This window comes from Molossus molossus, unplaced genomic scaffold (assembly GCF_014108415.1).
Source record: "Molossus molossus isolate mMolMol1 unplaced genomic scaffold, mMolMol1.p scaffold_m16_p_20, whole genome shotgun sequence".
In the NCBI taxonomy this organism is placed as follows: Eukaryota; Metazoa; Chordata; class Mammalia; order Chiroptera; family Molossidae; genus Molossus; species Molossus molossus.
Window position 1 is genome coordinate 28,587,485 of NW_023425356.1, and position 14,005 is coordinate 28,601,489.

General features: G+C 50.7%; 1 protein-coding gene across 1 annotated transcript; it reads right to left on the reverse strand.

Annotated features, from left to right (window-relative positions):
• Positions 1-7,731: 7,731 nt before the first annotated feature.
• On the reverse strand, positions 7,732-10,107 carry SLAMF9 (SLAM family member 9). Its single transcript, XM_036273273.1, is given in 5 exon segments — positions 7,732-7,916; positions 7,919-7,933; positions 8,321-8,593; positions 9,277-9,653; positions 10,082-10,107. Coding segments are annotated over 5 exon segments (876 nt in total).
• Positions 10,108-14,005: the final 3,898 nt, after the last annotated feature.

Here is a 14,005-nt window from a genome sequence, read left to right on the forward strand (position 1 = left end):
AGGGGGCGGACCCTCCTCCCGCCTCGGTGCCCCGAGAGCCTCCCGTCGCCCTGGAGACCGCCAATCCCCGCCCGCGGCCGCCAATAGAGGCAGCAGAGGGTGAGGAGGTGGGCGCGACCCCTGGGCGGCCTGGGACTTGTAGTTTCACGGGCGCAGGACTCCGGGGCACGTAGGCAGGTCGCCCCCTGGTGGAGAGCAGCACGACCAGGCGCGGAAAGGCCGGAGGGGCGGGGGGTTAGAGCCCGCGCTCCAGGAGCCGCTCTCCGCGGGCTCGGTGCACGCCCTCCCGCCGGTGTGCGCTCCCTTCGACCCCCTCCCTGCGCCAACCAGCTTAAAGAGCCGCAGGGGCGGCCAGAGTTGAAATCTGAGCCTGGAGCAGGAGCACTCGGAGGGGAGCCGGACTCTGCTCCCTCCTCCCAAGGGATCCACCTAGCTTCCCCGGCTCCTCTGATCTCCTCCCTCATCCTCATCCCCGCCACCCCCATTCTTTCTCTGGCCGGACTGGAAATACCTGTCTGCAACTGGCGAGCTCCCAGATCCTGCCCAGGCACTTCCCGCAGTGCGCAGGGGGAAGGCTGCTCCCCAGCCCAGGTTGCCAAGTCCACTCCGCCTGACGCCCAGCACCAACCACCCAAAGAAACAGGCCCGGAAAAGAGAAAAGAGAGACATCCTGCCGCGGGAGATTGAAAGAGGAGGAATGAAATAAGCGATCATTTACTGAAGCCCTGCATGTGCCAGACTCCTGACTCCAAGCTTTATAACTGTTATGTAACCTGCACAGAAACCCTGAGAAGTAGGTTTGATTCCTACCTCTATTCCCTCCTTTGGTTCCGGTGACTGATGAGAAAGCCAAGACTCTGGACGAGGTGAAGTAACTTGCCCAAGACTTCCCATCTAGGACAAGGCAGAGCCAGAGCCCAACTTCGTCAACCCACCCCTGGGACATTTCAATCTCAGGCGCAAAGATATCTTGCGCGTCTGTCCCTCTGAGTTTTCCACTTCCTCGGCTTGCTGCTGCCCTACGGATGGATGCAGCTGCAGGTGGATGCAGCGTGGTCATGCTGAGACCGGCTGGTAAGCCAGGACGGGCAGTACGCTTATGCACCCTAGTCTGAACTCCTACGACTCACACTTAGTGCACCAGGCATCTGATTCATGGGATCATGGCCTCAACGTCAAGAGAGACCCTACAGGATGGGTCTAACCACTGTCCCTACCACTGTCCCTGCCTCATCCTCCAGGTGATCAGCCATCTGACCACATCATGGGCTAGGAAGCTCACCATCCACCACCATTCCATCTGTAGGGTCTCTCACTGCTGGAAAGTTCACCCAGGTGTAAACGTCTGGGCACCTGAGATGGAAATATGGGAGGGAAACCAGAGGAGGAGGGGAGGCAGAGCAGTGACTGGTCTCTACTCGCCATGCCTCCAGCAAATTCTCCCAAAGTGGCAGCTTTCAGCATTACTTAGCAGTGTAACAGACTGAGCTAACAGTGAGTGATCAGACTGTAATGAAAACATGTTAGTGGAGGGGGTGGGGGGCAGGGAGAAGGGTGTCAATGGGGATCTGTAATTTTTTAAAAATAAATTAATAAAAATAAATATATATATATATGCCTGGCTGGTGTGGCTCAGTGGATTAAGCCTCCTCCCATGGGCTGAGGGGTCCCCACTTCAATTCCTATTCAGGGCACATGCCTGGGTTGGGGGCTCTATCCCCAGTAGGGGGCATGTAGGCGGCCCATTGATGTTTGTCACAGGGATGTTTTTCTCTCTCTCCCTTCCTCTCTCTCTAAAAAAAATCAATAAAAACATTTAAAAAATACAAATACAAATGTTTTAAAAAATCACCCCCCCCCAAAAAAACATATGTATGAGAATGGAGAAATCTGTGGAGGGAACACCTCAAACTACTATCTCTCTGTTTCTTCATTGTTTGGTATACTTTTGAAAATAGTAAAAAAAGAAAGAGAGAGAGAAAGATGGTTGAAGCATCATTTTCTCTTGGCCCCTCGCCAACCCACAGTAATAGGCTACACCTCTGGTCCAAAGGTCTTGTTTCTGCTGTCTCCAGTGTTTTCTTGAGGATAATCTCACTTGAACATTAAAATAGCTTTCTGTAAATGTGGGATTTAAATGATTTTCAATTTTTAAAAGTTTATGATATGGTCATTTCTTCTGGAAGCTTCTTTTGTGTTTTATTATCCTTGTTCTTTTGCTGTGATTCGGGTGTATCGTGTTGGCTCTTTGGTAAGAAAAGGAGCCTAGCCCCATAACATGTTCCCTCACCACACCAGAAATAAAAGGTAGGGGGGGGGAACTAGTCCCTGAGGCTTAAAACTAAAGATTTTCCTCTGGTTGTCCTCAACTCATAATCACTACTCTCTGGGAAAGTTTATGTAGCCAACTAGGATTCTGCCTAACCAGAGTAACGAGCAGCCTACATATTTTCAGCTTGGATGACAAAAAGATCAGTGAAAGTTTTCAATTCCAGGGACTTCGCTGACCACATACCCACAAGCACTGGTCCTGTGGCCTGATGAAAGAAGAAGTATGGTTTCTCCCAGACTGTCATGTAACTGTTGCTGCGCCTGTCTTCTGTCCAGATGCTACTCTGGCTCCAGGAGCGTGCGGAGCCTGCCTTGTTCATCCTTGAATTCCCCCATAGGCCTTAGTCACTCGGGGCCATGCCCACCTCTCCAGACTCATTCGTCACCCACACCTTTATCACACAGTGCATGGCCTTGCAGTCCCTAGAGTTCACTGTGCTCTTTCACACAGTGTCTTCTCCTGTGTCTGCTGTCTGTCTACAATGTCCTGCCAATCACTGGTCAAATTCTGTTTATCTCTTCCCTCAGGGACACCCCATGTCTCACTCCTCCCACCATACCCTCACCTTCACCCACAGCCTTTGTCACACTTCACTGATTATATCTTTATACATCCCACAAAGTTCCCTAATCACAGGTCCAACTCTGTTTACCTCTTCCCTCGAGGACAACCCATGCCTGACTCCTCCCGCCACGCCCTCGCCTTGACCCACAGCCCTTGTCCCACTTCACTGTGATTATATTTTTACACACCCCACAAAGTTCCTTGAGGGCAGACAGTGTCTTTCTTTTTTTTTTTTAAATAATTTTTAAACATGTCTTTATTGATTTTAGAGAGAGAAAGGGAGAGGAAGAGAGAGAGAGAAATATCGAAGTGAGAAAGAAACATCGATGGGCTGCCTCCTGCATGTCCCCTACTGGGGATTGAGCCCACAACCCGGGCATGTGCCCTGACTAGGAATAAAACCAGTGACCCCTTGGTGCATGGGACGACAGTCAACCAACTGAGCCACACCAGCTGGGCCAGACAGTGCCTTTTCCTTCTCTCCGTTGCGAGCCCAGTGCCTGACACTTTGCCGATGCTTAAGTGTTTGCTCTCACCTGTTTCCAAGAGTAAGCTAACTTTGAAACTACGAAGTGCTATTAGGAAGAGGCCTGGGCCTCTCTGAGCGTATACTCCACTTTCCTGAGGGTCTCGACCTTCCTCTTCCAGGCGCTCTTTTCTTTCTCAGTTCAGAGACTGCTTGGGAGAAGAAGGGACTCTGCCAGCTGTGCAGGGACTATTCTTTCCTTTATTTACTTTCCATGTGTCTGACTGAGATCCATGAGGAACAAGCTGCCCCGGATATGCAAGATAGACTCCAGTTTGCTTTTCCTAGTCTTCAGAAAGGTAATAAGGAGGCTGTAATATGGGGGCTGTGGGCCTGGCCCTGGAATGCAAGCCTTTTTGACAGTGGGACTGCTTAGGTCAGGGGAGAGGCACAGAAAATCAGCCTGGGCCAGGGCTGCCTTCCAGCAGAGCTGGGGCTTGGACCCTCAGAGAGGAGCGGATCTGTCGCCAGCTGTAGGAGCGTTCTGAGGACCGGCTTCCCACCCTCAGCACCTCCTCCCCAGCCCCAAGGGGCTCCCTCTCCTGCTCATAAACCTAGGTAGCAAGCCCCTGCTTACCTGCTCGCCCTGCCTCCTGTCCAGTGCTGGAGGTATGCCGCCCGGAGCCCTCCTGGTGTCCCAGTGCCGGCCCACATGCCTGTTTTCCCAGAAGCGGTGGCCTTGGTCTTCATTCCCCAGTGCATTCCGGCCCTTCACAGCTCAGTAGTCCTTGTCTGGGAAGACATTCTGGAGGTCAGCATCCTTTTCCGCACAGGGAAGAGAGGGTGAGGTGAGGTCCAGAGAAATGCTGGGTATGGCTTCTGCCACATGGCCTTCTCCCAACCTCTCATTCTGCTTCTGAAACTCCGCAGGGGCACCAGCTTCTGCTTCTGTGGGAGCCAAGGCACCCTCTCAGCCGAATCTCCGAAAGAGCTCCAGTCAGATGGACCAGCGCCTACCTCTCCTGCAAAGTGTGTGTTCCTCGTGGAAAGGGACTGTGCCCCATTGGATGTTTTCTGAACAAAGTGTCCTAAAGTTGTGGCACGACAGAGTCCAAGAAAGACCACCAGAGAATTGAACTCCAAATAAGAGCCGTTATTAGCTGGCCGGGGTCTGATTCCGAACACCCCTGTGGCAGAGTCTTCGGAGATCAGCCCCGACCTCCCTACACACACAGCTTTTAAAGCTACGCACTGGGGCAGAACAAGCAAGCACGTACAAAAGCGAAAATATGCAGTTAGGCAGTTGGCTAACCTGGCTAATCTGGGAACCTGACCTTTCTTGAACATGTCGTAGACATTTCCTGACCTTTCTTGGACATATCTTAGACATTTCTTGGTCCAGGGAGTATTCCAATTACTGAGGTTATTTTGATCTCTATTCGGTTGATTACATTCTTTATAAAACAGGTTCAGCTAGAGGACACACAGTGACTTCCCCAATCACCAATTATGGAGCTATAAACAAGTCAGCACAATCAATTACCAGTCATCAATTATGGGGTTATAAACATGTCAGCCTAAGCTGGAGGTGAGTGGCAGAGCGGAGCCCAGATTTCCTGACATCTCACCCAGAGCTCTCCCTACTGAGGTCTATAGCACCCTTCCAATTCCCTCGCTACTTACACACGCCTTGTCACTTGGCTGACTTCCAAGTCCTCCCCAGTTCCCCCCACTCCATGGCAACTTCACAAGATGTGATTTTGAGAGGATGACCAGGGCTTGGGCAGTGGGTAATCAGGCCTGGCTAAGGATTTCAGACTAGTCATTGACTCAGGAAAGAACAAGAACATCAATGTAAAGGTCTTCACCCACAGCCTTTGTCACACTTGTCCTATTAACCCAGGACAAGAATCCGGAGAGGTCTGAGACATGGCAATCTTTTTAAAAAAATTTTTTTCTTTACTGATTTTTTAGAGAGAGAGGAAAGGAGAGGGAGAGAGGGAGAGAAACATTGATGAGAGAGAACATCAATTGGCCACCTCCTGCACTGGAGATTTGGCCCACAACCTGGGCATGTGCCGTGACCGGGAATTGAACTGGCGACCTCTTGGTGCATGGGTCGTCGATGCTCAGCCACTGAGCCACACCGGCCTGGTGAGACATGGAAATCTATAGAGAAAAGACACACAGGACAGTAATACCAACCACAAACCAAGGTTAAGCAAGGGTCCAGACCTCAGCTGTTGATCCAGCTGCAGCACCAGAGGCCCAGAGCAGCTGGCATCAGGGAGATGATTGAAAGGTTCCAGCCTCATTCAGACCCAGAGTAGAACAGCACTGGGGCAGGGGGTCCTGTCCCCCTGACACCACAGCCTCTAGACTGGGGTGGGGTGCACGGGAGTAGTCACTGAACTTGTCAGCCAGGGTGCAAGTAGGGTTGTGAGAGCAGATCTTAGCAGGAACCGCGCCACTCAGGTCGGGTTCTCAGTCTGCAGCATGTCCCTGGAAGAGTCACAGGTTAGTGAGGTTAGAAGGAATCTCTCACTTTTCTCATTTAAAATGTAAATGTTCTGTATGTTAATGGGGAAGGGGATAGGTGGTGAATAATAACACACCATCACTACACCCTGAAGACTCACTTCTATCCCCATCCCGGGGCAGGTATAAGAAAGCATGTGGGCTTGAAAGGGAGCACCCGGCATGGAAGGAAGGGGGACTTGGAGGGGAACCTGGAATGGAAGGAAGGGGACTTGGAGGGGAACCTGGAATGGAAGGAAGGGGGACTTGGAGGGGAACCTGGAATGGAAGGAAGGGGACTTGGTGGGAGAACCTGGAATGGAAGGAAGGGGACTTGGAGGGGAACCTGGAGTGGAAGGAAGGGGACTTGGAGGGGAACCTGGAATGGAAGGAAGGGGGACTTGGAGGGGAACCTGGAGTGGAAGGAAGGGGACTTGGAGGGGAACCTGGAGTGGAAGGAAGGGGACTTGGAGGGGAACCTGGAGTGGAAGGAAGGGGACTTGGAGGGGAACCTGGAATGGAAGGAAGGGGACTTGGAGGGGAACCTGGAGTGGAAGGAAGGGGGACTTGGAGGGGAACCTGGAGTGGAAGGAAGGGGACTTGGAGGGGAACCTGGAGTGGAAGGAAGGGGACTTGGAGGGGAACCTGGAGTGGAAGGAAGGGACTTGGAGGGGAACCTGGAGTGGAAGGAAGGGGACTTGGAGGGGAACCTGGAGTGGAAGGAAGGGGACTTGGAGGGGAACCTGGAGTGGAAGGAAGGGGACTTGGAGGGGAACCTGGAGTGGAAGGAAGGGGGCTTAGAGGGGAACCTGGAATGGAAGGAAGGGGACTTGGAGGGGGAACCTGGAATGGAAGGAAGGGGGACTTGGAGGGGAACCTGGAGTGGAAGGAAGGGGGCTTGGAGGGGAACCTGGAGTGGAAGGAAGGGGGCTTAGAGGGGAACCTGGAATGGAAGAAAGGGGGACTTGGTGGGAGAACCTGGAGTGGAAGGAAGGGGGCTTGGAGGGGAACCTGGAGTGGAAGGAGGGGGCTTAGAGGGGAACCTGGAATGGAAGGAAGGGGGACTGGAGGGGAACCTGGAGTGGAAGGAAGGGGGCTTAGAGGGGAACCTGGAATGGAAGAAAGGGGGACTTGGAGGGGAACCTGGAGTGGAAGGAAGGGGACTTGGAGGGGAACCTGGAGTGGAAGGAAGGGGGCTTAGAGGGGAACCTGGAATGGAAGGAAGGGGACTTGGAGGGGGAACCTGGAATGGAAGGAAGGGGACTTGGAGGGGAACCTGGAGTGGAAGGAAGGGGACTTGGAGGGGAACCTGGAGTGGAAGGAAGGAGGCTTAGAGGGGAACCTGGAATGGAAGAAAGGGGGACTTGGTGGGAGAACCTGGAGTGGAAGGAAGGGGACTTGGAAGGGAACCTGAAATGGAAGGAAGGGGGACTTGGTGGGGGAACCTGGAGTGGAAGGAAGGGGACTTGGAGGGGAACCTGGAATGGAAGGAAGGGGGCTTGGAGGGGAACCTGGAGTGGAAGGAAGGGGTACTTGGTGGGGGAACCTGGAGTGGAAGGAAGGGGACTTGGAAGGAAACCTGAAATGGAAGGGAGGGGGCTGGAGGGGAACCTGGAGAGAAAGGAAAACAAAGATGCAGCTTAGCCAGTCCTGCAGTGAGCGGCCAAACACAGCTTCTCCAGAATGGTGGTCATCTAACTCAACTTTATTGCCAGACAATCTTCCCTGGGAGAGTAAGGCCCCTTGTGCATCCACCCTCAGCCCCTGGGGCAAGGTGAACCTGGGGAGGAGAGGACAATTCCCTAGGAGCTGGGAAGAAACAGTGGTCAGGACAGGGTTCCCCAAGGGGCTATCAGACCAGGTGAAGGCCAGGCTTTTCCTTCTTTCTCAATCTCATTCTGTTTCTCCTGAGGTTTTTCATACTTGGTGTCTTGCATCTCACCTGGCCTCAAATGAGCCACAGCCCCACGGCCAGAGTTCCCGGGAGCAGGACGAGTGATGCTTTGGCCAGGAGGCCAAAGGAAGCTGAGGCCTCTTTGAGGGGTAGCCCAGATCTGGAACAGGAGAAGGAAGGAGGTGGGGGATGCTCACCAGAGGGAGAGGTGAGGTACAGACACCTACCCCAAATCTCACAGAGGGGTCTCAAGTTCACAATCAGTTAATGTGGCTTTACAAGTGTCTCTGGAAATATTTATTCTCTTCACAGAAGCTCAGGGACTGAGGTCTGGGGAGCAGTTGCCAGCTGAGCAAAATAATAGAAGAGACCTTTGGAAGTTGGGAGTTCTAGGAAAAGCAGGGAGTCTCCCACCCAGTCCAGGGGTCAAGTCTTTATGGGAGGGAGTTAGTTCTAGATTCCATGTATGCTCTTGGGGAAAACTGAGGGAGGGAGGTGGTGGCCTTGAGGCCCTGCAGTAGCTCAGGCCTGTCTGGGGTCCTGCTACCTGCACAGAAGGGCCCAGCAGGGACGAGACAGGAACTAGTGTTGCTGATGGGCTTGCTAGGCCTGCAGGTGCAGGAGAGGGCATTGTCCCCAGGCCTCTGGGATGTGTGAAGGACAGAGCCTTCATGTGCTGTGTCAACACCGTCCTCAGGGGATATCCAGCTGCAGGCCACGTCCAGGCCTGCTTTCCCTGCAGAGCATGTCAGGGACATCTCATAGGGGCCTTCCCCAGAGATCGCAAAGCTCAAAATGAGGTGAGGCTTCAGCAGTCATCCTGGATGAAGGGGGGACACAGAAAAGAAGGTGGGGTAGGGGTGCTGTCCACCCAATCAGCAAATAAGCAAAAACCAACAAAACTCAGCCACCGTACAACCCAGGGTCCCCCAGGCAGCTGCTGAAGCAGACAGATCTTCCTGTGGCATCTGCTACCTCCCTCTATACCTTGCCTCTCTCTCTTACTTTGGCACCCCACCTTCCTCCAAATCCCACTCTACCTCCTTGGTCCCGGAACACATTGTCACCCTCTCAGGAACATTTATAGTTTAATCAGTGTCTCAACAAGATCCAAGGTAGATTATCAGTCAATGTCACAGACACTAAGAAGGAACTTGTATCAAGTAGAGACGAGTCACTGATTAGTAGCCCTCAAATCACTCAGGGGGATTAAAAAAATAAAAAGGCTCAGAATGGAGGTGGCATTCACCCCACCCCCACCCCACTGTAAAATCTCACTGGGAGAGAAGGTCTCCTGGATATCTCCACACAGAGCCCCTGACCTCTCTATGTTGGGTACTTCCACAGGAATGGCCTCCATGCCCTGGTGCTGGGGTTTGGGTACACAGGGGACAGTCCACCCTCCAGTCCCAGCCCCTCAAGTCATAACCCCAAGTCCTGAGACCCCCCTCCTTTGCACGGGAAGCTCAGGAAAAAGAGAAAGCAGATTTTTAGTTCCTGTACTGAACTCACAGCAGATACATAGAGGGCAGTGCTGCAGGGTGGAGATCTGGGTCGTCCTCTGGTTGACTTGAGATCGGAAAGGCCCTGAGTGCTCCTGGCTCAGACTGCTGATGCACAGGAAGTAGCTGGGATTCAGGAAGCTCACTCAACCTTGGTAGCAAGGGTTGGTCACCATGATGGTAGGTAAATGTCCCTCTTTCCCTGGCACCGCAGTAGCAAGCCTTATGTGGGAGGACCAGGTAAAGTTCTCAACCTCTTCATCAGACAGTATTTCCAGGGGGACACTGATGGGCTCCTGATGGACTACAACCACTTCCTCAGGATCCGCCCCATCTCCAGAATCTCCTCTGGCTGCAGATAAAGGAAGAACAGAGATGCTAACAGACCAGCGGGTGTAACTGGGCTGCTGACATGGCAGCAGGCTGTGGTCTCTCTCTCAGCTGAGCTACTGCTGTGGCCCCACTCAGTCTGGTCTCCTAGCTGCCTCTTCTGGCTTTTGCTTTCTACTGAACCGGACTTGAGCACCTCCCAAGAGTGGGCTTCCCTCTGTGCCCCAACCCTCCAAATTTTACCTTCTCTGTCTGCCATCATGGGTCTACTCTTCCTTCTCTATCTCCAGGTTTCCTCATCCCCTGGTCCTGCCCTAAAGCCATATCCTATTCCTCTTCACTCCAGAAGAGCTGACGCATTCAGCCCCAGAGAAATGGACTTGCTAGCCCAAGGCTCAGCAGATCCAAACAGAGGGCGAAGGACACACTCTTGTCCTGGAGCTGCGGTCTCTCTCACCTTCCCGGAGCAGCTGGGCAGGGGCAGCCAAGGAAGGGCCCCCATGTCGCAGCCCCAGCCCCGTGCCCCAGGAGGTGTGACTTGATCAGCACCCAAGGCTGTGAAGAAAACAAGCTGTCAGGAGGTTACTAAGGACTGTGACTTATGGAGAGTCCTGAGGAGAGGGAAGTATTCTTACCCTATCTCCAACCCTCTGACTGCCTCCTTTCTCACAAAGACCCTCCCTCTCCAGCTTGGAAAGATTTCTCTCTCTGAGCCTCATTGAAAAGATGGTTTATCCTCTGGCTCATGTTTCATGTGCATTAACTCAGCTCAGATCCCACTTCCTAAGTAAAACCTTCCTAGACTCTCCACCTTCTGTATTTCCAGAGCCCTCCTAGCCGGACCGTAACATACCACATCTCCCAATTGCTTAGAAAACTTTCTATCCAGCCTTGGCCGCTCTTATGTAGCTGTGGTCATTTGATCTCCTGAACATCTTTATCTCCCTGAAGAGACTCCATCTTTTGGGACATATCTGTATGTCCCACTGTTTCTGGCTCCCATGCTAGACACATGTAGCTAACTGATATGTTTGGAATGTGTGAATGAATGAATGAAGTCTTTCTATTTCCAGCTAGTTATATTCACAATTAAGAGACTTATTCAGAGGAAGAAAAACTTGACCCTCTTCAAAAAGGCAATGTGTACCAGATTACTGGTTGAGGTTGTTAATATTGTGGAAAGACTTCAAATCATTTTGTGAGGATATAATGTGGATCAAATCAGATTGAGGATGAGTGCAAGAAATCAAAAGTATTTCAAATAGTCAAAGCTGTCCAGGATGCACTGGGTGACCTTGGGAGGTATTTCTGGCCCCTGTAGTCAAGCTAAGACTGTACAATCACTTGCTTGGATATTCTGCAACATTTCCAGCATTAGTTAGTATATAAATGTAGAGGTGAATAAAACCAACTTCACCTTTGTATTACGGAGTTTTCATACTGTAACATTTAACCAACCTTAGTACTACTGTCCTTAGTAAACATATCAAAGATTTCTCATTTATGATCATCTGTATTCCTTAAAAAGTAGCCATAAATGTTTTTGTTAATAACAGCCAGAATGGCATGACAACCAAGAAAATATCAAACATGATAATGTCGATTATAAACAATCATCTATAACAAGATCTCCAGCAGGTATGGCCCCTGGCGCTACTGCGTTCTTGCTCTTGTCAATCGTTACTACCTGAGTTACTTACTCTAAGTACTGTAACAGAAGTCGGTTAGTGGAGAATAATTTACACAGAACTGCTGAGTCATTTGTCTGCTCCAACCCTACATTCCAGTACATAAATTACCCTATAATGAATTCTGTATATTCTATGGAGTTGCCTGCATCATCTTTCAGTCTGAAGATATCTTCTCCTTACAGTAGCCGTCAGGCAGAGAGGTACTCAGACTAGATAATTTTTAAGTTTCTTCTAATTATCAATTCTATGAGTCTGGGCTATGATGAGGAAGGAAGAGTGGTGTCTCAAGACCAAGGGCACAGTGGAGACAGAGATATTCAGTTCTGGTCCTGTGCCAACATTTCATACCTTTAGGTTAGCAAATTCAGTACTCAATCAAATATTTATTAAGCAGCTTCCAAGGCCCAGATACTGTCCTAAGTGTTGGGGGATTAGTAGTGACCAAGAATTTTAGATCATGACTTCATGGAGATCATAGGCTAACAATTGACCACAGACAAGCAACTGCAAGTTCGAAAAACTGGAGGAGTCTATAATAAGGGGATTTAGCAAAGTTCAAGTCAGGAGAGTGGGGAAAAGCTTTCGGGGAGAAATGATATTTTAGCTGAGACCTTAGGAATGAATAGGATCTCCTAAGTAAAGAAGAGAATAAAGTAGATCATTGTTAAAGTTCAATGTGTGAGCACCAAGCCTCGGGGACCTGGGGTAATGTGTCAGCGAGATAACCAGAGATGCAGAGCTGAACTGTAAAGGAACACTTCATTACACAGGTGGGCTGGGGGGGTACAGCTTCCCCAGATCCTCAGCAGCGATTCTTCTTGCTCATCCAATTTTAAAGACAGAAGCCCCATCCCCCTTTTGCACCCCCTCCCCCAGGGGACCGGTACAATAGTGGTTGTGACGGGGATTACCCAAGTCAAAATTAGCATTATTCACCAGGCTCACAAGTACCTTCAAATGCCTGCAAATAAGGATCCTTGGAAACTGCAAATGCCTCCCAACACGTGGGGCAACTATAACTTAGGCAAAATTCCTGTACTTCTAGGGGTATTAATCTATTATTGGAAAAATGTTGAGCAAGGTCCATTGATGATAAAATGGAATCTAGTCGCCTTGGCCTCAGGGCCCAGGTCAGACGGGAGCTCTTTAAAAGGTAGTCAGGTCTCAGTATGAGTATAAAAAAATTTTTATGCAATCTTTCTGTCTTATTTTATTTTTATTATTTTTATTTCTTTATTGATTTTTAGAGAAAGAGGAAGGAATAGGGAGGGAGAGATAGAAACATCAATGAGAGAGAACATCAATTGGTTGCTTCCTATATGCCCCGCACTGGGTATCAGGCAACAACCTGGGCGTGTGCCCTGACCAGGAATCAAACTGGCGACCTCTTGGTGCATGGGTCGACGCTCAACCACTGAGCCACACTAGCCAGGCTGAAATCTTCCTATTAAAAAAAAAAATAATTAAAACAAAGGGGGAAGCCAAGGTCATATGCATAATGTTCAGAGTTTCAAGGGTGAGTATATCAGTTAGGTTCTCTGAGAAGCAGATGCTGGAGTTAGGAATGAAAGAGGTTTAATGTGTGTGGGTGTGGGAAGGGGGTGGTAACGCCTGTGAAAGATGAAAGGGGAAGAAAGCGGAACGAGCAAGGTGAGCCTGGACCAAGATGCGGAGCTGGCCCTGCTAACTCAGCAGGGAGCTCTGAGCTCAGAGCAGGCACTGTGCCCAGCCTATGGCTGTAGCTGTCCAGGAGGAGCACAGGGCCTGAAGTCACGGCAGCTGGAGGCAATCAGTTAACTGTACCTGTTGCGGCTGAACACAATTTCTCTCTTGAAAGGAGGTCCTGAAAGGAGGTCCAGGGCCTACAGTGAATGTACTGGTCAGCCAAAAGGTAACTGTGTTCCGGTGGATTAACCCTGTCTATAGATAGTACATTTGGCTTACTGAGCCAAGGAAGGTCATTTCCTCCTCCCTACCCCCACCCTCACTGAGCCCTCCCAGTCCAATGGCATGGTTCTCAGGGCATGGTTTTCTAGTACTCTGAACATCTGATTTTCATTCTGGCTCATGGATTGTGATCCCAATGCAACCCCATTTCTCTGTCTGCCCCATGAATCTTACTCAGTAGAGTGGTCTTCCCCAGCCCCAGATGAAAACCCAGGCCTTGGATTCAGGTTTCCGTTCAGAAATGAGAAATTTCTGTCCCATGTACACACAATTCTAAGTTTGAATTAGAATCAAACTCCCCTTGCCTTAGTTTGGGTCTGTTTCCTGCTGGAGCCTAGAGTAGGGGTGGGTGGGCGTGGGGGGTGAAGAACGGAAAGCTCTCTGCTCATCTTCAGCTGTCTCCAACACCACCTTCTTCTCAGCTCACCTCCCTCAATTCATGTTCCCTCCTCCGAGAGGGTGGGCAGGCAGGGGAGGTGATGAAACTGCCCTTGCCTGGCTGAATGGCTTTGCTCTCTACAGGCTGGCAGATGGTTCAGATGGAATATTTTCTCTTGAAAGGCAATTTTATGGGTGCTTAAGAGTTTCTACTGGTTCCCTTTCCTACCCTTGACCCAGCCAGGGTGGATGTATCTCTATTCTGAATGGTCCTTTGAAACGTCTTCCTCAGGCCCTGAACACCTTGGCTATACATCTCATCTCCTTCCCTCACCCCTTCTTCTGCCCTCATTTTATGGCACCCACACCAACCAAGCAGGCTGT